General features: G+C 39.3%; 1 protein-coding gene across 14 annotated transcripts in view; it reads left to right on the top strand.

The window, feature by feature from the left end:
* eya4 (EYA transcriptional coactivator and phosphatase 4) overlaps positions 1 to 27143 on the top strand; it is a 545404-nt gene that overhangs the window by 472761 nt on the left and 45500 nt on the right. For all 14 annotated transcript variants that reach the window (XM_060849772.1, XM_060849764.1, XM_060849776.1 and 11 more), the window contains one exon: positions 13291 to 13380. In XM_060849772.1, the coding sequence (XP_060705755.1) occupies positions 13291 to 13380 (90 nt within the window). The remainder of the gene's footprint in view (positions 1 to 13290; positions 13381 to 27143) is intronic.

Here is a 27143-nt window from a genome sequence, read left to right as displayed (position 1 = left end):
TTTACAGGAGAAGATGGAGATAGATGATTAAACAGAAATATGTCATTCCTAAATAAAATTATAAAAGCTCGAAGAATTGGAAGAAGAAATGCTGTTTTCTGTTTTCTTATTTTAAGACAAGCGCACATTTGCTCATTTCTCAGGTTGAGATCTTTGACTGTTTTCAGTGTAGAAACTAATTTACCAAGATATTGTTTGCAGAGCAAATGTATTCACAAGAACAATTCAAAGCAACATAATGTGCATCTCAATGAAATCTGACAGTTCCAAGGCCCATTCAAGAGAGCACTGAACAATCAAAAGATTTCATCGGTGTATGCAGAGGTAAACTGGAGACATTAGAGGGAGCAACATACAAACCTTCAAAAAACCCATCTACCTAACCCTTCAAACACTGCCTGCCCCATGTGTGGCTGTGGCAGAATCTGCAGATTGTGCATTACATTTATAAGCTATTTCAGAGATTTCAAACTAGATTGGGAGTGAGTCATCCTCAGTCCTGAGGGATTAAGAGACTCTTGGGATACTTTCACCACAAAGATGTGTCTTCGCAACAGTAGCTATTTCATTGTTTGACATTCTTGAATTTCCAGTCTCACTCTGTAAGAGACCAGTACTTACTTTGGCTGCTGTTTTTTATATCTGGGTTAAGGCTCTTACTGTCTGCTTTTGTGTTTCTTGCGAGCTTACTCTCATATCATAATTTGTCCGATTTTTGTATATTCATTCTTTACATGTTTCCAAAATGCTGTCAGTCTTTAAACCAAATAATAATCTTTGCAGCACTATTTTTTTTAATTTGTCTTGTTTGATGTTATTACCATTTTTTCCCTAATCAAAACCAGTTTCTGGTACCTTTTTATGTTTGTAAGTTTTGTCCCTTCTTGTCCCACTTTGATTAACATGATCCATATCATCACCTTATATAGCTGGCTTGTCCTCTGTCTCTAATTTTATAAATTTCTCTTGCATAAGCACACGTTCCACTTCTTGTTTAAAGTATTTCGGTTTTCAAGTTTTTAAATATCATTTAATAATTAATTGTAGCTCTATTAAGTAGTTTCACTATTCTCAGGTCTCACTATCCCTTGCTCCTTTCTTGCACTGCTCCTCATTTTCTAAGAGCCCAGAGCCCAGAGCGGCACTTCTTCCGTCATTGAGCTGAATCCCTGAGTAAATACTAAAAACCCCACTGAGCTGGACACTGTGCTAACTTGCTCTGTGGTGTTTCCAAAAGCCTCCTCTGTTTAAACCACCATCTACTGTCTTTGAATGAAATGGCTCACTACCAGCGCTGATTTGAGGACAATTACAGATGGGCAATAAAAGCTGGCTTCATCAGTGATGTCCACATGTCATGAAGCAAATAATCTTTTATTTTATCTTTCATCAGTTGGATATGTGTACAATTTGCTGGTAAAAGTTAATGTATTTCAAGTAAGGTGTAAACCAACCTTTAGAAATGTCAACAAATGTCAAACATAGAGCTTTTGAATGATCATTTGTGTACGAGTGCGTCATAATTATGTTGTGGAAAGATACATGAAGCAGTTATCCAACAGTGGTTTTCCCACCAAATTTCTAATCAGTTTGAATGTATTTCTGGATGTTATCTAATGCCTGTTTCACTGACAATTGTTTAAAAGATCTTTGATACAAACCAGGCTTTTGTGTTATTTTGGAAGATATTCAAGAAACACGTGATGTTAATGTGCAAACTTAGAAAGTTTACTTGGGATAATTCTGGTTATCAGTGGTGAATAAACTCCCCTCCAAATCATACACCATTCTGATAGGTGTTCCATCCCTTTTGTTGGGTCAAAATTTTGGAACTCCTTTCCGCACAGCAACTATGGATGTTCCACCGCCCAAGGACTGAAGCAGTTCAAGAAGGCAGCTCGCTGACTTCGGGGTACTTAAACACTGCCCAAATCAATGACCCCCACTTCCCATAAACTCATAAACAAAAATATATAGGTAACATAGTATCTAAATTCTGTTTTAGTTGAACTGTCTTTCAGGTATATAATACACAGACAGGAAGAAGCAAATCTAACGATATATTTTAATTCATATACATTAGTATTCAATATAAATGCTAGAACACCTGCAGTAAATTTCTAAAATTCCTATTTTATGAAAGGATATGTTTGATTCAATAAAGTTTTACATGTGTGACTTCCCAGATCTTTGATTGGAAGGTCAAAACCATGTGGTAAAGCTCAAAAGTGACTTTTTCAAAGTAGCACAACATGTTAATTCATGTTGATAATCTACAAAATTGATTGTTTTGTCTGTTAAAAACCTGTTCAAGTTTGGTAGTGCATCTAATACATTTCATTGGAGTCTTCATCTAATCTAAAGCATCATAATGCTACTATTAAACAATAGTTTGCATTTTACAATGTATTCATAATTTACATTTAAATGGTTAGAATTGGATTTTTATTTGCATAAGTGATTGCACTGCTTGTTCGCTATTTTCATGTTTCAAAAATTCTTTTGATGAATGATGGCTCTGGAAGATTGTATTTCAGTAAACTGTAAACAGATGGTGAAGAATGTGGGACACAAGGAGATGTCATAAATTTTGTAAATCCTTGAAAAGTATCAAAGGTGTTTCAGTGCACAAGATTTTACCAAGATTGCAGAGGAGAGGACTAACAAATGGTAGATATGGATAAAAGGGAAGCAAACACCATTTGCGCAGTTGTATCCAAAGCAGCTAATCCTGTATCTCCTATTTCAAATGACTGTCTAAACTGGAATTATCCCGTGGGTATTTGCCTGCAGACCATCAATGGAGCAGCCTGTAGAGACAATGCTTCATTGGGTTTTTTTATTGGGGAGGTTATTCTTTGAAACATTGCATCACCTTCATAGATCATCTTTGCAGCATGCTCATGCAGGACTGAAGCCAAGTTTTAGATCACAGTGACAAGCTCTGGGAGTGGATGTGTTTGTTATATATAGATTAAAAGTATAAACCATCTTAGCAATGGATCTGTGTTGGATTCTCTGGTGATATAGATCCTGCAGGATACGAAAGATGGGAAGTGAAGCCTTGAGTATAACGTTATCAGGGTCAGACTGAAACAATGGTATCCTAATGAGCATTTACTTATGAGGTCATAGCCTGATCTGGTGACTTTGACCACCAAAATCACTGTGCTATCAAAACTGGAACTTGGCAGAAAATGAAGTCACAAATCTCTCCATTTTACCTGTTTGTTTACTCCACGCATGCCTAATTGGGATAGTTAAAATTAAAAAGAACTTCAAATGTTGCAACTGGATTGTTTATTGTTCAATGCAGTCAGATCATGCCTGATCATCTACTGAAGTTGCTACCTTCCTGCAATAGCCCAGAGTCTATATTACTTAATTTCCTTAATATCAAAACATCAATCACCTCTGCCTTGATTATACTCAATGACTGAATATTCACAGCACTACAGGGCAGAGAATTCCAAACATTCACAATCCTCTGTGTCATTATGACTTGGCGACAGTCAAATCTAACCAACCTCTCTGCATCTGTATTCACAGTATTGTAAATTTAAAACCTTCAAAAACGTTAAAAAGTGAGGTCTGCAGATGCTGGAGATCAGAGCTGAAAATGTGTTGCTGGAAAAGCGCAGCAGGTCAGGCAGCATTCTGATGAAGGGCTTATGCCTGAAACGTCGAATTTCCTGTTCCTTGGATGCTGCCTGTCCTGCTGCGCTTTACCAGCAACACATTTTCAGCCAGTGATTCCTAACCAGACTTTTTGAATAACCAATCCTAGACTCTGTGAATAATTAGTTCAAGATACTGGGTTTGTAGCTTAAAAAAAAGACATAGCAATTTTATTAATAATAAAGTAACTAAAGCTGAGCAAAATAAAAACAAAGTAATCTAATTGATGACTATGATTTAACCCAATGATGTTTTCGGGCCCCTTCACACAAGGCAGTCAAATGAACACAGTCAAGGGATAAATAAAAGAAAATAATAAAACTGCCAGATTATTTAAGCAGTTTTCACGATGCACTTTTTCCTTGATTGATTTTCTGAAGATATAAATCATGTTCACTTTTTCAGTTCACTCTGATAAAGTCAGTGATACTTATGACTAAATTTCTATTCTCTGAACTTCCAGTGGGAGGTTAAGCAGAAAGCTTTCAAACTTTCATGCTGTAACATCAACAGCCAAACTGAAAGAAGAATAGGCAACAAAAAACACAGTACAGTTTAGGGACAGACCCTTTGGTCCACCAAGCCTGCACTGGTTCGTGATGGTTTTCTAATTTACAAACCTTTTGCCTCAATGAAGTCCACAGAAACATAGTCCAAACCCCAGTTACAGCCCCTGCCCCTCCCTCTGTTTGACCATCATCTTCCCTTCCAGCTTTGCTGACTCCATTTCCCAGGTACTGACTTTGTTCATGGCTGAACATCTGCTATTTGATTAAACATAACATTTTCCCTGGTGTCGAAGAGTCTACGGGATCCTGTTGATCAAGTACCAATGTGCAATTAACTTCTGGGCCTGAGCTCACAAACAACTGCCTGTGTGTCCCCTTTTTATAGCACAAACTACTGCCCACAGTCCAAATGGCATCTTCAGCTCTCAGTTCGCAACTCAAACCAAAATTGATAAAAGAATCAAATAAAAATAAGAAAGTATCACTGAGAGTTCTAACAGTATAAAGAAATTTCTGCTCATCCCAAATGGCCAAAGCTTAATTCTGAGACTGTGACCCTGTGTTTTAGATTCCGCAGCCAGAGAAGCATGATTCTCAGATGTACCCTTAAGATATTTACATGTTTTAATTAAATCACCATTTGTCCTTCTAAACTCCAGGATATCTAAACCTAATACATTCCATATTTCCTCATTGGATAGTCCCTCATCTCAACATGCAGTCTATCTAAGGCAAATATATATATATCTTTCTGGTTAAAAAAAAACCAAAACCACATACATTCCCCCAGTTTTGATCTCATTAGTTCCCTGTATATCTGTAGCTGGACCTCTTTACTCTCATCCTCAAGTCCTTTTGTAATAATAGCACAAAACTCAAGGTTAGCACACCATTCCACGTTGCGCGATTGCTGCATTGTCAGATGTGCCATGTTTTGATGAGACCAAAAACACAGCCACATCTGCCACCTGTCTATTGAAATTGGTTCTACAACATAAGGGATGTATAAAAAAATGTAAGAAATTATTTATTGCTAATTAACAATTTAAGAAAATTGTCTTTCTATATTTATTCAGTTATAAGAATAGTCAGTCATTAAAATTTGAGAGTTCTGATGAAGAGCATATAGAATTCGAAATGTTAATATTTCTTTCACCACAGATGGTGCCAAATCTGTTTTTGATTCAGATCTTCAGCATCTCCAGTGTTCTGCTTTAAATTTTAAAAATAAATATGTTTACTATACGATGGTTGAGATAGAGGTCTTTTGAATCTAACTATTTAGAATTTGATTGAACATCTCATGTATAGTTAACTTTTGAATCAACATTCAGAATGTTGGGATTTGGCATTTTGCTATGCAGTGGTTATCAGGCTGTTTATTGATAATACAAAAGATTGCTAAATCAAGCATGATTTTGGAATGCTAGTTTATATAACTGAGTCATTAGTATTTGAAGTGCTTGCTTCAAATATATGTTTGGGATAGTGTAGGGGGATAGGCTTAGATTAGTTCAAAGGTCGGCGCAACATTGAGGGGCAAAGGGCCCGTTCTGCGCTGTATTGTTCTATGTTCTATGTTGTAAAGGAGCTAAATGTTGAATCACAGTGATAAAATAAAACATATTAAGTATGTATAACACAGAGGTAATTTGGTCTCTGTTTTCTCAGCTACGAAACTGGAAGTATAAATGAATCTTCTAGTTGTCTAGACATCAATAAATTTTTAATTATTACCATGCTCAGTTCACTCCTTAGGATTTACATTAGAATGAGACCTGCAGCTATTATGGCAGTAACAGGATAGGTGGGAGGATGAAGGCTATTGACTGCAGGGTATGTGGTATATTTTATCTAGTGAAGTGACAGGTTCAAGTGTACTTTGGAATACTTCACGGGATGTACACAGGAAGAATTACTGAGCCATTAAATGAGAATGAGACATTCTGTGAAAAACAATGTCAAAATAATGGCCAACTTGCCAAAATGTAAATAGAACTGTGGCATGGTGCATGTAATTGCAGTTAGAAGAGGCTAAGAGCAAGTATCATTAAAAATACATAATTCTTCTCCACAATATAATGAGGTGTACAGATATTATTTAGTAGGAAAAAACACTGTGCTTATCACAATTATTTGAAATTAAAAGATATTTTTTGAAACAAATGAGCATGTTACTTGGTCTTCAATTCCTCATTACAAAAAAGACATCGAAACATTTCTAATTTTTATCAATTATAATGGATTGGGTCACGAGTGAGTTTTTAAATTTGCTTGCACAATTTACAGCAAAAGGTTTTTTTTTCTAGAATTAATTATCTTAAAGACATGTAATGGGATTGTTTAAAGAAGACATTTTCTCATTAGGTTTATGTGGAAGAAGTGCAGTGAATTGTGATAGGATAACATTCATTCAAAATAAGTTAGCATAAACCCATTTTATGTTAATTTGCCATAACAACAAATAATGATGACTGGCATTTAAGCTGTTACGACCTTCGCTTGATAATGGCTTTTGCAGCTGGGTACCAGTTGGTCCATAAACTTTTTAAAAAGATGCCCCCTCTATAATAGCACTTGACACAACAGGACAGGTGTCACTGGAGACTACTGTTGTTTCTTTAGAAATGTTTCTGCATTGAGCAGTTTGAATTTGGAGTCTTTTTTTGAGTAATTTATTTTGTTTTGCGTGTATTTGGCAAGGTCTAAGCATCTCCATTAAAAGCCATATTAATTATAATTTTTGTGTCAAGGGAGTACTCAGAATGAAAATAACAGATCTATCGAAGCCAAGAAGGTTTCAATTAACAATTTCAAATTATGAATGTAATTTTTTTTAGCTCTATGATTTATTCATCAAAAGGGACTCATTGGCACTAGAGAGAAAATTCAACTTTGAAACCCAATTACAGTCTCCCATTTCAGCTGTTTAAAGCCCTAACATTGGAAAAATGTTAACTACCCGTACTGTGTAATCTATTTGATCTCACCCTGAATCCTGCCTCGATTCCCAAGGCCACCATTTCATTTTCAGTGAACTTGAACTATATTCACCCCTCCTCAATCCACTATTGTCAACCACATTTTAAATATGAATTTATGCGTGAATGAATGAATGCTGATGGCAGAATCTTTTACCTCCTGGACACATGCAGGGAAATAATGGGCTCACTGCCAACAATTTTATAACCATTAAAACGAAGTTGTGGAAGTTGTTGGGTGGTTTCACAATGTAAGTAGCAGATAAGACTCTCTACCATAAACATACATTCACAGCATTGTCCCTTTTAAGTATTCAGCATTTTTCTTATTGCAGAAAATAAGCTCAAAAACACCATAACCTCAAGAGATTGTATTGAAGAGAAAGGTACACAGATTGAACTTACAACTGTAATGTCCATTAAGTTACCTGGTCTGATCTACATGTGACACTAGACCCACAACATTGTGATGGACTCTTAACTTTCCTCTGAAATTGCCTGCCAAGCCACTCAATTCAAGGGCAGTAATTAATGGGCAATAATTGCTGCACAGCAACAGTGGTCACATACCATGACTTGATTTTTTAAAAATCCCAAATGGTTGGGCATGTTTCTTGATTTGTTTCATTTTTGTTTAATGCTATGATTATGTTAAATGTGTGATTAAAGTATTAGTAAACTGCTGATTTCCCCCAGTTCTCACCACAGCAAATTCTTACTGCCATTAGATGGAAAAAAAACAATTAAACAGACACTCCAAAGTACCTCCCAGTATCTCAATATCAAGCAGTAAAGTTGACAATGGAGAGGAATCAAGAAGTTACACTGACGTTTTACCCTTTTGTGCACCAACTCAATGTTGTCTATTTAACCCTCAAATATTTGGTCCATCTAATTAGTCTGTATCAAAATGTGAAAATGGACATAAACAAGCAATGGTTAGTGCCCATTGAAGCAAGCACCAAACTCACAATAGAGGTTCTTTCTTTTAGTATTATCATTGACATTCATGCACAGTGGGCACAGTGTGTTAAAAATATACAGTCATGGAAGGAATTCAGCTTCTAATGTAACGTAAAAATATTGAATGAAATAGAGAATCAATATCAAAAAGTTTTTGAAAGAGCTGAAAAGAAAATCTTTAAAAAATGACTTGGTCTTTTTACCATACCCAAAATTTTGAGATGAACTTTACATCCAAGTTGAACCAGCAGAATTGCAGGGAACTCACATGATTGGCTTTTAAGCCTGGAGTTAGTCCATTTCTATTGAGCTGAGAAGTGTTAGAGAGTGGAAATATGAAAGTGAGAAAATTCAGATATAGTAGTTTTCCACATTTGTTTAGTTGAGCCTGACAAAGTCAAAACAATTGGTTATACATGATACTCCATAGTCTATAATTCATCATGGATCTCATTTTAGTTTCACAAGTGACTCAGCAGCATTGTTGGAAATTCATTCCGTTGTGCTGATTTGGTGTGTGTACAGTCTAACAAGTCAATTTTTACAGAAATTGCACAATTCAAAATAATTAATAACTACACTGGAGAGGCTAGAGCATTAATGTTTTATTCATACAGGAAATCCTTCTCCTGAATTCTTTCTTGTATTATGCCTTAATAAGGAAGTTAAATTAAGAAAATTGAGTAAATTGAAGTGAAACTTTCAAATTTTTTATTGGTTACTGGAATAAATTTTATGGAATATCAGGAGTGTGAAAACAAACAAGTGGTAAAATAACTTACAAAGGCCGGTATCCCATCACCAAGTCGCCCTTTACTTACACAGGTAGAGTACAAAACACTGACTCAGCTAGCACAGAGCTGACTCCAAGAGTGAGCAGAACCCCTGACACTCCTGTTTTATTTTCTTTTTCTTCCTCACACTACCACCTAACTGCGATAACACTCCTGTTTTTTTTAAGATCACAAGTCAGGCATAATAACTCAGACTCTCAGGTGCTGTACTGAATATACCAGCTCCCTCCAATTGCTAGTGTAGAACATCGTCTTTCAACCCTAAAACTGTGTATCATTATTAGCTTTTTTTCTTCTTTTAAAAAAAATACAACACTCCTGTTTATTTATTTATTTATTTTAATTTATTTATTTTTGACATTTCTGTTCTTTTTTTCTTTTCTATTACCCCCACACTGCCACCTAACTGCGATAGTGCTTATTTTTTCCCCAGCACCCATGGTGTGTGTGTGTGCAGGTGTGAGATACAGGGAGAGACATAAGGTGCACGAATCTTTATTCAAATTTCCACCACTAGGAAGAAAGGAAACACCCGAGTGGCCGGTGACAAGCAGTGCCCTTCACATCAAAGGGCAATGCTGTGTGATCAAACAGTGAAGGGAGGGCAGGGACTAAATCAAAATAGAGTTGGAGGGGGAAATAACACACCTGTTTATTTTTTTTTGCTGTGTGATCAGTAATCCCTGCTGATTTTTTTCCTTTTCTTTTTGGGAATCCCCTGTTTCTCTTCTGTTTTTTCTTTTTTATTAACCCCCACACTACCGCCTAACTGCGATAGTGCTTATTTTTCCCCAGCACCCATGGTGTGTGTGTGTACAGGTGTGAGCCACAGTGAAAGACTCAAAGTGTACAAATCTTTATTTCAATTTCCACCACCAGAAAGATAGGAAAACACCCGGGTGGCCAGTGACAAGCAGTGCCCTTCACATCAAAGGGCAATGCTGTGTGATCAAACAGTGAAGGGAGGGCAGGGACTAAATCAAAATCAAGTTGGAGGGGGAAATAACACTCCTGTTTATTTTTTATTTTTTTTTCAAATCTTTATTCAATATCCACCACCAGGAAAAGTAGGAAAACACCCGAGTGGCCTGTGACAAGCAGTGCCCTTCACATCAAAGGGCAATGCTGTGTGATCAAATAGTGAAGGGGAGGGCAGGGAATCCCCTGTTTCTTTTTTTTTCTTTTTCTTTTTCTTATTTCCACCACCAGGAAAAGTAGGAAAACACCCGAGTGGCCTGTGACAAGCAGTGCCCTTCACATCAAAGGGCAATGCTGTGTGATCAAACAGTGAAGGGAGGGCAGGGACTAAATCAAAATCAAGTTGGAGGGGGAAATAACACTCCTGTTTATAGCTGTCAGCCAGGGCTCCCTGATTGGACCAGATTAACAGTCACAATCAGGAAGCTCATATTCTATGAGGTGTACCTGTCTGACCTCATTAAAATCACTCCCAATGGATCCACAAATTAAGCTTTTGTGCTTTCAGTGGCATTATTGCCTCCATCCTGCCCCAGTTGAGGTGTTGGGTGGAATCTCATTGATGTCTTTAAATAGGCAATTAATATCCAATTGAGAACCTCATTCCACTGCACTCCAATATAATGGTTGACATGAGAACCCTGCACCCAACCTAACCTCCAGCTGTGTTAGCTTTGTAGGCGACAGATCTGTAAAAAGGGAGGGTGCTTCCTTCCTGCACATTCTGTGACAGTCAGAGGCCTCCTCCATCTCACTACCACCTCCAAACCTCCCCCTGCCACTGCTTAGCTTTTCCCCTCCAAGAACCTTCCCCATACCCTCCCTATCCTACCTGCCCATTACTCACTTCTCCAAGGTCTGCAAACAGGCCCCAACTCTGCCCCGCAACTGGAGTCCCACTTAACAAATTGGCATCATTGATGCTTATTTGTCTCAGGCCTCCTCCACCAGTGGCAGTGGCCACTCATCCATAAAACAATATGGCATAGCAACAGGCATAGGCCATTCAGATCCTCTTACTTGCTCCACTATTGCTAGAACAGTAAAACACAGGATCAAGCCCTTTGGCCTACCTTGTCTAAGCCAACGATGATGCTCTTCTAAACTAATCCCATCTGTCTACACATGGTCCATATCCCTCTATTTCAGATCTGTTCACATGTCTGTCTAAATGCATCTCAAACATTTCTATCTTATCTGCTTCTACCACCCTCTAGGCATCTACCACTGTCTGTGTAAAATAAACTTGCCTTCCATATCTCTTTTAAACTTTTCCCCTCTTACCTTTAATCTATGCATCCTAGTATTGGAAAATTTCCACCTGGGGAAAACATACTCCAACTATTCACTTAATCGTTGCCTCTCATAATTTTATATACTTTTATCAGGTCATCCCTTGACCTCCAACACTCCAGCAAAAACAGTCCAAGTCTGTCCAACCTCTCAGAATAGCTTCTACATTCCAATCCAGGCAATATCTGGTTATCCTCATCTGCACCCACTCCAAAGCTTCCACATCTTTCCTATAATCTGATGACACAAACTATATGCTCTGAATGTAGCCTAACTAAAGTTTTGTCCAGCTGCCACATGACTTCCCAACTTTTATACTCAGTGCCCTGACCAATGAAGGCAAGCGTATCATTTGCCTTCTTTACCACCTTATACCCTTCTGAAGCCACTTTCAGGGAGCTATGAGCTTGCACTCCAAGATTCTACCATCTATCAGAGCTCCTAAGGGCCTTACCATTCATTGTATACTTTAGATTAGATTAGATTACTTACAATGTGGAAACAGGCCCTTCGGCCCAACAAGTCCACACCGACCCGCCGAAGCGCAACCCACCCAGACCCCCTATATTTACCACTTACCTAACTTCTTCCATTTGACCTCACAAAGTGTATAACCCCATATTTCTCTGCCCAATTATCCAACTGATCTATATCTTGCTGTATGTGTTGACAACCTTCCCCACTATCTTCTACATCACCAATTATTGTTTTGTTTGCCAACTTACTAATCAGCCCACTTACTTTTTCATCCAAATTATTCATATCACTTATAAGCAACAAGAGATCCCAGCACTAATCCTACTGAAGAACATCACTGGTCACAGATTTCCAGTCAGAGAAACATCCTCCACAATTACTCTCTGTCTTCTATGACAAAGCCAATTTTGTATCAAACTTAACAATTCACTGTGAATCCCTTGTGATTTGTTCTTCGCCCCCACCCCTTACCATCAAAGGACCTTGTCAAATGCTTTAGTAAAGTCCATTCATGGCTGATCCAACACTCCTCACATCAACTTTCCTATTCCCCAACTGCTCAAAAGTCTATCTCAGCCTTAAATGTACACAATAGCTCTGCCCCCATAGCTCTCTGTGGCAAAGGTTAAGTCTCAGTACTGAGACTTCTTCTTCATCTTAGTTTTAAATTGACATCCTTTTATTCTGAGACTATGCTGTCTGGTCCTAGACTCTCTCACGAGGAGAAACATTCTCTCAGCATTTACCCTGTTAAGCCCTTTAAGAATCCTATATGTTTCAATGAGATCCCTTTGCATTTTTCTAAGCTCTAGTGAATAGAGTCCCAAGCTCTAAAGACGGCCCCAACATACCAGGGATCATAGTAGTGAATCTTCTCTGAATAGCCTCCAATGAAATGATCTTTCCTTAAATGAGGGGACCAAAACTGCTCACAGTATTCCAGATGTGATCTCACCAGCATCTTGTGCAGTTGCAGTAAGCCTTCCCAATGCTTATACTCCAAACTGCTTGAAATAAAGTCAACATCTTTCACAACAATCTGCTTCATCTGTGTGCTGGATTTCAGTGTTTTGTGTACAAGTACCCACAAGTCCCTTTGTGTTGCAGCTTTCTGCAGTTTTTCTCTATTTAAATAATATCCTGTTTTTTCGTGCTCCTTTCCAAATGAGCAACTTCGCATCTTCCCACATTATACTCCATTTGCCAATTTTTTGCCATTTATTTAAACCATCAATATCTCTCTGTAAACTGTCTGTTTTTCACTCACAACTTGTCTTTCCATCTATTTTTGTGATCCTGGTATGGCACAGGTCTGCCAGCCTCTGATTGCCAGCACCTTTATAAGGCAGAAACTCATGAGGCGAGAATTGACAGAAATCCTGCCTCACACTAATTAAAAAGATTGTCACCTGAAAACTGTAAGCGCATAAAGCCAGTCAGGCAGAAGTGGGATGTCTTGCCCTCAAAGTTTATGCTGGGGTGTGGGGAATTCATCTGGATGTATAATCCAGTGCAATATATCATTCTCATTAATTGTACAGAATGTAAATATCATGAAATAAATGCTGGGATTTACAGAGCAACATTTTGATTCTGATGGTAATCTTTGTTTTACAGGATCCACCAATAGCAGTTACACTCGGACTTCGAATGGAAGAGATGATTTTCAATCTGGCTGACACACATTTATTTTTCAATGATCTAGAGGTATGGATATTTTATAATCAACAGAAGAAGTTAATATGGCTTTGTGTCCAGATATGTTTTCAGTTTCATGGGAACTCTATCAAATTTCATTTTTCATGATTTTCACTGGGATTAATTAAAGCCTTTTTTTATGATTCGAGGGGAAATATGAATTGCATGTTTTTTCTCTTAATGATGTCAAACCCTGTTGGACAGATTGATACATGTGTCATTAAAATTAATGTTGTTTTGCAGCACTGAAATGGTAGGCGATTTTAATTATTCAGAGGATTTTTTTCATTTTATTTTGAAAGTAAAGATCCTATATACTGTTTAATGAGATAATTGATCATTCAGATTTACCTTAGATGTGGGTTTATGTGTGAATTTGTTTTAAACTAAGGAATTAGCAAATAAGAGATTCAAAGGATGGTAAACTCTTGATAGCTCAGTCAGTTCCCTTGACTTCCAGCCGAGGGCCATTAGTTCAGTTTCCAGCTTTGCCTGACTCTCAGGCTTGTCTGCTTGTTGGATATGTTTTGCCAGTTCTTGGCCAAGACACTAATTAGTGAGTCACGGAGGAAGGGCATTCCTCCCCAATAGCAGAATGACAACAGATCAGATTTTCATTCCTCATCTCATCCATTTTCCTTTTCCTGATTAAAAGTTACAAAAAAAGTTGTAAATTAAAGGGTAAGGAGCATATTTGATAGATGCAATTTTTGTCCCAGGGAGGGAATGAATACTTGGTTTTAAGTTGAAAATAGCAGTATGTATGCACAACGTGAGAAATCTGGTGTCAGTTACACATCAATCCTGTTTAACTGAGCTTAGCAGGGAGCATAAAGCTATTAAGTTTTCATGTTAAGCAACAGCTTCACTTAACCCCATACAGCATCCCCTGTACAGAAGTAAATAATGCATTTCACATTTATTATGCAATGATTAAAGTGAGTGTGAATGAAACAATGATTATAATGAAGTGAAAAGAGCCTTATTAAAATAAATCACTGATATAACTTAGGTGGATAGCCAGAAGCAGTCAAGAGTTTTAAACATGATTGAGGATTTAGCCAATATTATTAATCCACAAACAGGACAGGAAAACTAGGAAGATGATGAGCAATGGTGTTGAAATTCTTCTTTCATCAAATTAAATGTAATCCTACCACAACAATGCTAATTACATTGATGGAAAATATAGGCTTTAGGTATAGAAGGTTAAATGCAACTGTATTATGTGCGATGAAATTAAATGCTTGGTATTAAAATATTAATAGTGATTTTATTTTGAGTACAGAAAGACTTATATCCTGTATGAATCTATGAGCAATATTACTTATAATGGCAAAAATGTTGGACATATCGTTCTAACACTATCCAAATTCATTTTTGGTGACCAAATTTACGTGTTGTTCAAGAACTGCAATATATGAATCAAAGTAAGCTTATTCTTTTAATTGATTATGTTTTGGAAAAAGTGTATTTTCCTTTCCTACTGAGTTAATTTGACCTATCAGCAACAATTGGACCTTTTTAACTTCATTGCAATCATCATTTCATCTACCGTTTTTGTTTCCACGTTGCATAATATATGTTGAATGCATTATTTATTTGTTTTTACATGGGGTTGCTGTCCAGGATTAAGTGAAGCTACTGCCTGTTATGAATACTTAATAGCTTTATTCCCCCTCCTAGCGACAGTAGAACAGAATTGATATGGAACTGACTCCAGGAGTTGAACTTTACACATTTTTGGCAAAGTTGATTTTCACTGAGTTTCATGGAGGATCGCTCTCTCTCTCTCTCTCTCTCTCTCTCTCTCTCTCACTTGCTGCAAGTGCTAGCACATTTACTCATGCAATCACCCCAAAGTTGCTTCATTAACTACCTACCACACCGCAATGGCACTCCTCTTGTCCGAGGCTAGCCTGATTCCCACGCTCAGCATAGCTGGAAATGCTTGTCACTACTGGGACATCCTGGGATCTTTGAAAGGCCATTGTGCACCCAGACAGGTACTAGCAGTCCAGAGCTGTCATGCACAGTTCATTACATCTGCCCCAGATCAGATAAGATTAGATTAGATTAGATTAGACTTACAGTGTGGAAACAGGCCCTTCGGCCCAACAAGTCCACACCGACCCGCCGAAGCGCAACCCACCCATACCTTTACATTTATCCCTTACCTAACACTACGGGCAATTTAGCTTGGCCAATTCACCTGACCCGCACATCTTTGGACTGTGGGAGGAAACCGGAGCACCCGGAGGAAACCCACGCAGACACGGGGAGAACGTGCAAACTCCACACAGTCAGTCGCCTGAGTCGGGAATTGAACCCGGGTCTACAGGCGCTGTGAGGTAGCAGTGCTAACCACTGTGCCACCGTGCCGCCCACTAAGGGAGATTGGTTTGCTGTTTTGTGGACAGAGATGTGCTGGTTGTGATAGATGGGATGGCGTAGAGGAGGATAGTCTTCTCCCCCCAGGATCGCCAAAAGAGGATGCAACGCCTGACCCAGCCAACCTGCCGAAGTTGTCATCCAGGTCAGTGGCCTCAAACATCTGGAGGAACACGTACTAAAACCGCAGGAAGGTCAATCACTAGGGTAAATCTATTCCACCAGGGTCAATTCCTCTATCTTCTCTGCCCTATGTCATATTCCTGCAATATCTGGTACTGCAACACTTCCCACTAAGGGTCATGCTCTGCCAATCAAGTAGCAATTACACAGCCAACAACCTGCTCATTGACGCTAAGTTTGCGTTCCTCCAGGGCCACTCAGTTTCTGACCTCATTGGTTCAAACTTGAAGAAAAGAACTGAATTTCAGAGGTAAGAGTGACTGCCCTTGACATTAAGGCCATTTTTGATGACATGTGGCATCAGGGAACCCTAGTAGAACAGGAATCAGTGGGAATTGAGAAACAACATGCTGATTGGATTCATATCTGACACAAATATGGTTGTGCTTGTTGGAGGTCAGTCATCTCAGCTCCAAGACAGCCTTACAGGGGTTCCTCAGGGTAATGTCCCAGGCACAACCATCTTCTGGTGATTGCACCACACTCAGAACAATTTATAGCTCCTCTGCAAATGAAGCAATCCTTTTCCAAATACGGCAAGGCCTGAACAATATCAGGACTTGGGCTGACAAATGGCAAGTAACATTTGCACCGCACAAGAGCCAGGCGATGGCCATTTCCAACAAGAGAGAGAATTGAATCATCGCCAATCGATTATCATTGGTGTTACCATCACTGATTGCCTCACTATCAATAGCCTCAGATCATCGTTGACCAAAGACAGTACTGGGTAAAAACAATGACTGCAGATGCTGGAAACCAGATTCTGGATCAGTGCTGCTGGAAGAGCACAGCAGTTCAGGCAGCATCCAACGAGCGAGTTCCTGATGAAGGGCTTTTGCCCGAAACGTCGATTTCCAAGCCAGTGACACCCACATTCAGTGAATTAATTAGAAATAATTCTCAATATTGCATTATTAACTCTGCATGGCCTGTGTGCCTCCTAATCATTCAGAATAAGTCACCACCTTTCCCAAACCTGCAACAGCACTAACAATGTGCTACCCACATTCATCTCACCCAACCCACACCTGTTTCTCATTACAAGGGAAGATAGCTTACAATAAGGCAGGAAAAAACCAAGAGGAGTGGTAGGATGCCCAACAGTCATCTCCCATCCGATGAGGAATGCATCTAAACCTGACTGCCCTAAGGAGTGGTCCATGCCTCAGCCATGGCATAATAACAGACAGTGCTTTTGATTTACTGTGCTTACACCACTGATTGAATGCTATCTCCCTTGACCTAACTGAGGACTTCTCCCCTTGGACTTTGAGATATGGGTGTTTGCTTGCATTATATAAGGCCAGAGTCATAGAGATATACAGCACAGAAACAGACTCTTTGGTGCAACTCATCCATGCCGACCAGATATCCTAACCTAATCTAGGCCCATTTGCCAGGACATGGTTCATATCCCTCTAAACCCTTCCTAATCATATACCCAGGTGCCTTTTAAATGTTGTACTTGTATCAGTCTCCACCACTTCCACTGGCAGCTCGTTTCATGCATGCATCACCCTATGCATGAAAATGTTGCCCCTTAGGTTCCTTTCAAATCTTTCCCCTCTGACCCTAAACTTATGCCCTCTAGTTCTGGACTCCCCCCACCCCAGGGAAAAGACCTTGACTATTTTCCCTATCCATGCCCCTCATGACTTTTATAAATGCAATGTATGACCACATACCCTGCTCACCCATGATGCAGTTCTGAAGATTGATGTAGCACTGTTCTGAATGGTAATATATCCACACCCTTAACTGATGTCTGCTGACAATCATGACAAGCTGCCCTGGCTTGGTCTTTGCACTAAACTGTAAGGCAAGACAGAACTACTGTTAGTGCTGTTATGGCACAGGACTAGACAGCCAAATCAAATCAGCTTCCCTATCCCTGTATTCACTACAGTGTAAAATTAAAATACTCATTGACCTGGAAATTGACTCCAGTGGTTCCCAATGAGACTTTCTGAATAACCAGTACCAGCCTTTCTGAAAAGCCAATAGCAGTTTTATAGCTTAAATTAAAAAATAACAATTTGTTAATAATGGAGTAGCTATGGCAGAGCAAAGTTAAATCATAAGGTAATATAATTAATGTCTGTGATTTTAACCCAGTCTTCTATGATTCTAGCTCCCTCACAAATTTGACTGTCACAAATATGGATAGACATTAAGGGATAAATCAAACAGGAAAAAAATCAATGAGGTGTAACTGGCTTAAATCGCTTAAGTCACTTAAGTTACTTCCACGATTGGTAATCTCTGGGATTGTATGTTGCGTGATTTATGATGTCACCAATGCAGATTGGTTCCAGTAGGCTCTGAGGAATATTCATTTAATTCTTCAAGCTGAGATTCTATTTTCTGATCTTTCAATAAGTTGATAATGAGAGGAGAATCAGGAAGCAATCAAACCTCCATCCTGGAGCTATGCTAGCCAAAACCCTTCTGATTCAAATGCAGTTCAAAAGCCAATTCCAGCTCTGGCCTCTCCTGATGAGGTCCCAGTTAATGTTCAATATCTATTTGAGCATATTGCATCTCCAAAGTCAACAAATCTATAGAGCACTTTTGACGAGAACTAATCTGCAATTAACTTTCCGGCCTGGCCTCAAAAACAAATATCAGTTTGTTATTTTTTTATTAAAACAAACTGCTACTCACGGTCCAAAGTTCACCTTCAGCTCGCAGTTCACAGCTCCAAACCAAAAATGATTTTTAAAAAAACTGAAGGTCTCAACAATCTTTCAAGTGCAGCTGTGGAGGCAAAACACTGAAAGGCAGAGGTGCTATGAACATCCAAGTAGATACCAAGTGAGTGAGCACTAAGAGAGCAAGTGAACAGCCATGCGATGCAGCCTGGTTCAGTCAGCGAGCTGGCTGCTTATGGTTGTGCACACAGTGACCTCGCAGGAGCATCGCAATGAAAAGTAACAGTGCACTATAAAGTGCAGGCACATACTGTAAAGCATTCAAGATGGGCCATGATGATGCAGAGAAGTTGGCGTGTTTACCCACGTCTGTGGAGTAAGGTACATGCAGCCACTGCCTGTGGAGCGTGCCCTGAAATGCTGGTGCTAAAGATCAAAGGGAAAGTCCAGAGCAACTTGAGAAACAACAAGTTGAAGTCACCGGGTACCCACTCAGATTTCCATATCGTCAATTCTCGGTCACTAGTTTCTACATGGGAGAATGGGAGCCTGCACATTAATGAGATAAATGTAGGCAGCAGTGAGGTTGATAATGAGCGATAATCTCCATTAATGGACCTCTCACTGCTCACCAGTGAGGATCTCATCTCGACATTTGGCACATGATTGGAAAAGGTAACTTAACAGTGTTGCTGTTGAGAAAGACTTTGCTTGACGCCTCATGCAGTTCACCCAAATTGCTCTCGATAGCCCACATTGTCCAGGGCCTGGGAAAATTCTGCCCCCAATATCTCAAGTACAAGACATAAAGACAACAAATTTTGACTCTGTGGTGCTTTGTGCTTATGAGAGCTCTAGGAAGGTTGTGCCATGTGTATACTGCAAGCATGCAGTGTGAGCAATCAAATAGCCTCTCAGATTCATCTGACACGTTCTGCTAAGTTGAAGCACACAGGTCCAGTAATCGGTATCTCCAACTCATGTGCAGTCATCTACAGATGGGATATCCCACTTCCAAGTGAAATGCTTTTGAATTTTGCTCAAGTGAAGTTTGTGGCAAGTGCTCTGAGTTATTGAAGATGTTCGATTATTTATAATTTTGGAGTAAGTCTCGCTATGTCCTGACAATGGGCCAAGGAATGACAGGTGGAGTTTAATTTAGATAAATGTGACATGCTACATTTTGGAAAGACAAATTAGGGCAGGACTTATACACTTAATAGTTAGGTTCTGGAGAGTGTTGATGAACAAAGAGACAGAGTGCAGGTTCATAGTTCCTTGAAAGTGGAGTCGCAGGTAGATAGGATAATGAAGGAGGTATTTGGTATGCTTTTCTTAATTGGCCAGAGCATTGAGTATAGGAGTTTGCAGGTCAGGTTCTGCTGTACAGGATATTGTTTAGGCCACTTTTGGAATATCGTCCACAATTCTGGTCTTCCTCCTATAGGAAGGATGTTGTGAAACTTGAAAGGATTCATAAAAGATTTATAATGATGTTGCAAGGGGTGGAGGATTTGAGCTAGAGGGAGAGGCTGAATAGACTGGGGCTGTTTTCCCTGGAGCGTCAAAGGCTGAGAAGTGACCTCATCAAAGTTTATAAAATCATGAGGAGCGTGGATAGGATAAATAGACAAGGTATTTTCCGGTGAGGGAGTCCAGAACCAGAGAGCATAGGTTTAGGGTGAGAGGGGAAAGATATAAAAGGGACCTAATGGGCAACTTTTTCACACAGAGGGTGGTGTGTATATGGAAATGAGCTGCCAGAGGAAGTGGTGGAGGCTGGTACAATCAAAACATTTAAAAGGCATCTGGATGCATATATGAATAGGAAGGGTTGAGAGGGATATGGGCAAAGTGCTGGCAAATGGGACTAGATTAATTTAGGATATCTGTTCGGCGTGGACAAGTTGGACTGAAGGATATGTTTCCATGTTGTACATCTCTATAACTCTAAATGTCAGCAAGGTTGTGAACAGTGTGGTTCAGTCTCAATCAGCTCCGAGAGACACAAATGGAATTGATTGTTTGGGAATATTATCTAATTGGTGCAAACCTCTGGGGGTTCTGAATGTTGATTAAACAGCCTTAGTTTTTAGAAACAATAGAAGTGTTGAAAGGGATGGTATTTGGGGTCGTGGTGACTGTTGTCAGCATAGTCATGAAAACTGACCTTGTGTTTTCTGGTGGTATTGCTGAGGAGCAGCATGTAGGTGACAAACAAGAATGGGCTTAAGGATAGACCTTTCAGATCATGAGAGACAATGGAACAGAAGTAGGAAAGTAACCTTTCGAAATTATTGGTTATGACTTGATACATAAGAATAGAGCCAGATGAGTGCCAGGGACAGTCTGTTCTGCTGTAAGGTGTGTTTCTGGTGCGCTAACTGGCTTTAACGTGATTGAAGTATTTGGACTATTATTTGTGGAATACAAACTTTCCTTACCTGCACTGGCTATAACATGATTCTGGTCCCATTAGTTTAAGTGGTGCATTTATTGTGTGATTTTCTTATAACGCAAGACCGCATAAGAATGGAACTATCGCGTTATATCAGAAATGACTGATGCCGAGAGGGATTGGACAAGGAGAGTGTGATCAACCATATAAGGAGTAACAAATGAGTCAAGAGGGATGATGAGGAAATGTTTACCTCTGTGTAATCACTTTGTACATCCTTTGTGACATTAAAAGCCATTTGGGATGAAGGCAGGATGGTAGTCTGATTGGAGGATTTAGTGCTCTGAAAAGTTGGCAACAAATTTGGAAGGCGACACTATGACTCCTTTTCAAATAGTTCCACAAGAATTTCTATATCTGAATGTTATTTATCTCGGCACATAGACTTCAGTTTAAAACTGAGATTGCACCTCTGACAATATACTACTCATATACTACTGGACTAAAAAATCTGCTCTGTTATCTCACAACAGTTAGTATGCAGAATGCCTTTAGGAGACTCATGGTGTTATTAGCATATCATAGCATGTGACCTGAGGATATAAATGTCTCAAACTTCAGCTTAGCTGGAGCCATTTGAAACATAACACACTATTGGAATGCATACTACTGTTTGTAACTGAATAGCTTAGTATTAGCTCAGACACTGAAGTGCCTCTAACTCTAGTATATGTATACATCAGGAGCTGTAACCAATGTCTGTTGAGTCTTCCAGTACCATATTACCCATGTCTAGTTCTTACGTTACAGGAGCTAACATAAGTATTACTGCATCAAGTACAAATATCCAGCTGGAGACAAAGCCCACACCATGGTGGCAGATGATTATCTACCCAAATTTTGTGCAAAAACCGCAAGAGTGGAACTTGAACCCATGACCTTTCTAATTAAAAGGAGAAAATGGTTCTACTGGACTAATTTGACAGTTAATGAAATAAAAACAAGGAATGCTTCAAGATACTCAGCTAGTCTGGCAGAATCTATAAGACTTAACATTTCAGGTCATGGCCATTTATTTCTGATTTGGCACCTGCAGTGTTTTGCTTCTGACACTTAATGAAAATTTGCCCCTTTTATCAGCAAAGTGATATTTTCAGATGTACAGACTAGTGTTTCATGAAGTTATTGATGAATGAAGTTATATCCTAAAATGTACTTTATGAACTTTTTCCTGTTAAAGAAGTGTGAGTTTGATTACCTTGTTTATGAGAACTTTTGGCAGTTGTGAATTATTCAGTGTACCTCATAAATTGAATATTCTTAAAGACCAATAAAATTAACATTACATTCTGTTAAATTATTACAGAATTCTTGTGATGAAGAGATCAGTTATGTAGCCAACATGGAAAGCTTTTCTGGGAATAATCAAATGGAAGCTTGCAGAATAGTGATATTGACAGGGTTTGAATGTATTGAGCCTGTAATCTATGAGATCTATGAAATCTTTCGAATTGTTTATGGTTTAGGAAAATCTTCTTAGGAATGCTTTGTGAAGGAAAGACTCTTTAAGATAAAATAAAGTCTCTTCAGTGGAGTTAGAACTTTACAGTTTTAATCATGAGGGACTGATCCATGATATCGATTTTAGACCAGTCAACAGCTTAAAAATGTACTTGATAAAATCATTAACTCATAATGTCCAATATCATTTGTCAAAACACAATCATATGCACAGTGAAAAGATATGACATTTAAATTTAACAAAATGTTCATAAACTATTCAAAGCCAGGCAAATTATTTACCAATCGGATTTGTTTGTAGGCTAAGACTTTCTTTTCTCACAATTTAGACCTGATTACTTACTTATACCTAGTATTTTCCAACAGTATTTAAAATTACATTTTTTAATTCAATTATTGAGATCTGGGCACTGCTAGTTGGGACAACATTTATTGCTGTTCCTTAGTTGCCCTTGAGAGGTTGGTGATGAGCTGCCTTCATGCACCACTGCAACCCACTTAGTGTAGGTACACCCACAGTGCTGTTAGGGAGGGAGTTCAAGGGTTTGAGCCTGGGTAGTGTCATAAGATTAGATCCGAGTTGTTGCTACTTAGGAATACGCACCCATGTCAGGAAACATCAACAATTTTTATTAACTATAACTATCTACAAAAGATGGTAAGAAAGGACATCTCTGGAACAATCTAGTATTATGTCCCAATTCCATTTCATCAAACTAATATTAAGAATGTAAGTATCGTTAACCTTTTACAATTAAGATTCCGAGGGGACTTGACAAGGTAGATGTTGAAATGTTTCCCACTACTGAGAGAAACTCAAACTAGGGAATACAGTTACAGGATAAAGGGACCTCCATTTAAAACTGAAATGCAAAGGAGTTTCTTCTCCCAGAGGGCAATGAATGTCTGGAATTTTTTGCCCCAGAGAGTTGTGGAGGTTAAATCTCTGAAAGTATTCAAAGAGATTGTGGACAGCTTTCTGACACATTAAGGATTTGAAGACAGCATTGTACCTTTGCTGTGTGATAGCTCACACACACGTCTGCTCCAGGATGCATTTGGAGCCAAATATCAACATGAATCTCAGCATTGACTGCAAGTTGCTGGCATGCACAGTCCTCAGAGGTCTGCGCAGAAGAAAAGAAACAGGGAGAATACTGGTTGAGGGCTGTGATAAGTTGGCATTAGAGAGGAGATGAGACCAGGACAGATCAGCCAAGATCTTATTGAAAAGTGGAGCCACCATGAAGGATTGAGTGGCCTATTTTTGTTCCTATTTCTTATGTTCTTTCCTCCAATTCTTCCAAAATTTGTTCTTCTCAGACATTGTTAACCTCGTGAGTTATGTACTGTTCCATCCACCTTTCACCTCCAGTTTTCCCCCATCCCCAATAACCTGTTGTGCCTGTACCATCAATCTACAACATTGTTCTTGGCTCCAATGGAGAATGTACAAGATATGTGTGATCCTTATCATTTCCTTGGAATGTAATCACATTGTTGGAGTGGCATCACATCTTCTCACAACATCAGGTTTCTGGGCTGTGAGAACTGCGATGAGCTGACTGTAACAGTAGTGAAAACCAATCAAGGAAAAGTTCATTTAACAGTGAATGCTCCAGAACTCAAATGATCACAATTCCTTGAAATGGAGACAATGAAGTGATATTCACCCTCTTGCACCCATCTACATTGCATTCTCATCCAAGGATGAATCTGAGAGATGAAAAGAAGAATGACAAGCATTCTGAAAATGAAAAATAAGAACTTCCCTACTATTCCATGGTAGAAATTTCCCTTTCTGTAAGGAGTAGTATCAGTTCTATACTTCCTTCAACATGTGGCAACTGTTTGCAGAAACAAAAATTTTCGGCTCTTCAGCAGGAAGGATTACATGATTATTAATGGCATAATAACTTCAGGACCACAATCTGTAGCATGTCCCTGCATAGTATTGTGGTGTGACAACTTGCTCAAATAGTCAACCTCAGCATTGGACATGCTTTTGACAATAATCTCATTCGTGATAAGAAGAATAGTTCATGTACTTCATAGAGTTGCTGACAGGCTCAATTGTGCTGCATGATTGCAAATAGCTGACTGTTTAGCATTCTCTTTAGGCAGTTAGACTCTCCACACTCATGCCTCATTTTAATATGCCAAGTTTCATTTACTGCTCATTGTTAACTTTTCCAAAGATACTCATCAGTTCTAGAAACTCTGCTGGATGAACCTCTGCTTAGTTACTGATAGAAACCCCATGTCTTTACCTGTCTTCTTGACAATGCCATTCGATTGCAAACATCAGCTGACATTTGTCCTGGATAGCTTTTTGCTGGCTGCTAGCTGTGGTTGTTCCATGTCTTCCCAGCTGAGTGGAATAACTATGTAAATTCACCATTTCCTTACTTTGATCAATGAAAAGGTGAGGCTTCTCAAAAGTAGTAGGTGAGATTTTCCACTATAGTTAGAGTATGGCAAGATCAAGGAGCCTCTTCATCCAATGGATCATCTGCCATTGTGATAATATCATTCTCTTCTACTCATTTCTGAAAGAGCAAATTAAAGTCTAGAACATTGTCCTGTGGCAGACCATCATCATCCTTGGTACATCCTATTCCTGTTCCTTCTAGCCTTTCATCAAAGAGAACTGAAATATCTGTAGTCTTCTGCAGAAATATCCTCCAGTGATCTTCGGGACATTGAAGACTCGGTCACAGGGAGTGAATCTGTAGTGACTGTAACAAAGTCCGGCAAGTGGACCTCATAGAATATGAGTTCTCTGGGGCAGTTAATCTGGTCCAGTCAGGGAGCCCTAGCTGACAGATAAGAACAGGACTGTCAGACCATCCTGTTCACTCTAAGAGCTGGCTCTGAGTGAGCTGGATCAGTGTCAAGGACTCTCCTTGTGTAAATAAAGCTTAGCTTGGTGACGGGATACCAGCTTCCGCGAAGTTATTCCAGAGTCAACTTCAATTTCTGATGCAGCTGATGAATAAAGAAGGTTCAGAATTGCATGGGCATCTCTGTTTAATAAAGTACAATGCTGATCTGGAATGGCGTAATGAATGGTAGCCCAGATCTGCCTCTTGCTCTTTCTGGGATACCTACTGAAGATGGAGAAAATAAGGCTTAACCATGGTATTGAAACTGAAAGAATGGATATACCTGCCCCCCCCCCCCCACCGTGTCCAACATATGAATACATTAATTAGGAACAAAAAAAGCCCACGTGGCCCCTCAAGCCTGCAGTGCCATTCAATATGATCAAGGTTGAGCTGAAATTTCCACATAAATGCTTCTCCCAATAACTCCCTTACTTATCAAGGAGCTACATGCCTCTGCTATAAAACTTTTCATAGACTCTGTTTCCACCCCCTTTTGAGGAGGCATGTGAAAGACCCACAACCCTTTGTGAGAAAAAAGTTCTCCTCATCTCTGTCTTAAATAGACAGTTCTTATTTTTAAACAGTGAGTCCAGTTATCAAGTCATAGAGCTATACCGCACGGAAACAAATCCTTTGGTTCAATTCGTCCATGCCGACCAGATATCCTAAATTAATCCAGTCCAATTTGCCAGCATTTGGCCCATATCCCTCTAAGCCCTTCCTGTTCATGTATCCATCCAGATGCCTTTTAAATATTGTAATTGTTCCAGCCTACACCACTTCCTCTGGCAGCTCATTCCATATACGCACCACCCTCTATGTGAAAAAGTTGCCCTTAGATCTCTTTTAAATCTTGCCCCTCTCACCCTAAATCTATGCTCTCTAGTTCTGGACTATCAGTTCTGGTTTCCTGATGGTGGATAGTTCACATCTATCTCAATGAACATCAACCCTTATTAACAATACTATCTACAAAAGATGACAAGAAAAGATACTTCTGGATCCTGCAGATTTGGGTCCCAGTCCATGTCATCTGATATCAATGTCCTCCTTCACCGCCGTTCCCTCACCACCCGACTCCTGGAGGAAGAACGCCTCATCTTCCACCTCGGGACACTTCAACCCCAGGGCATCAATGTGGACTTCAACAGTTTCCTCATTTCCCCTTCCCCCACCTCATCCTAGTTTCTAACTTCCAGCTCAGCACTGTCCCCATGACTTGTCCGGACTTGTCTGACATGCCTAGCTCCTTTTCCACCTATCCACTCCACCCTCTCCTCCCTGACCTATCACCTTCATCCCCTCCCCCACTCACCCATTGTACTCTATGCTACTCTCTCCCCACCCCCACCCTCCCCTAGCTTATCTCTCCATGCTTCAGGCTCACTGCCTTTATTCCTGATGAAGGGCTTTTGCCCGAAACGTCGATTTTGCTGCTTGTTGGATGCTGCCTGAACTGCTGTGCTCTTCCAGCACCACTGATCCAGAATCTGGTTTCCAGCATCTGCAGTCATTGTTTTTACCTCAATGTTAAATAGTTCTATACATGCATGCTGATATTGTTAGGGTGAAAATATAGTTCATCCTTTACTTCACAAGAAGATACCGTGTTCACACTGTAGTACATATCAAAGAAATGTATCACAAAATACATATTAATAGGTTTCTGCCACTCCTTCTCTTTGCATGTATGGTCTGGCCTAATCAATTCCTTTTGCCTTAAGCTTATTCATTTTC

Source organism: Hemiscyllium ocellatum, chromosome 3 (genome assembly GCF_020745735.1).
Source record: "Hemiscyllium ocellatum isolate sHemOce1 chromosome 3, sHemOce1.pat.X.cur, whole genome shotgun sequence".
Taxonomy (NCBI): Eukaryota; Metazoa; Chordata; class Chondrichthyes; order Orectolobiformes; family Hemiscylliidae; genus Hemiscyllium; species Hemiscyllium ocellatum.
This window is presented reverse-complemented; position numbering and strand designations above follow the sequence as displayed.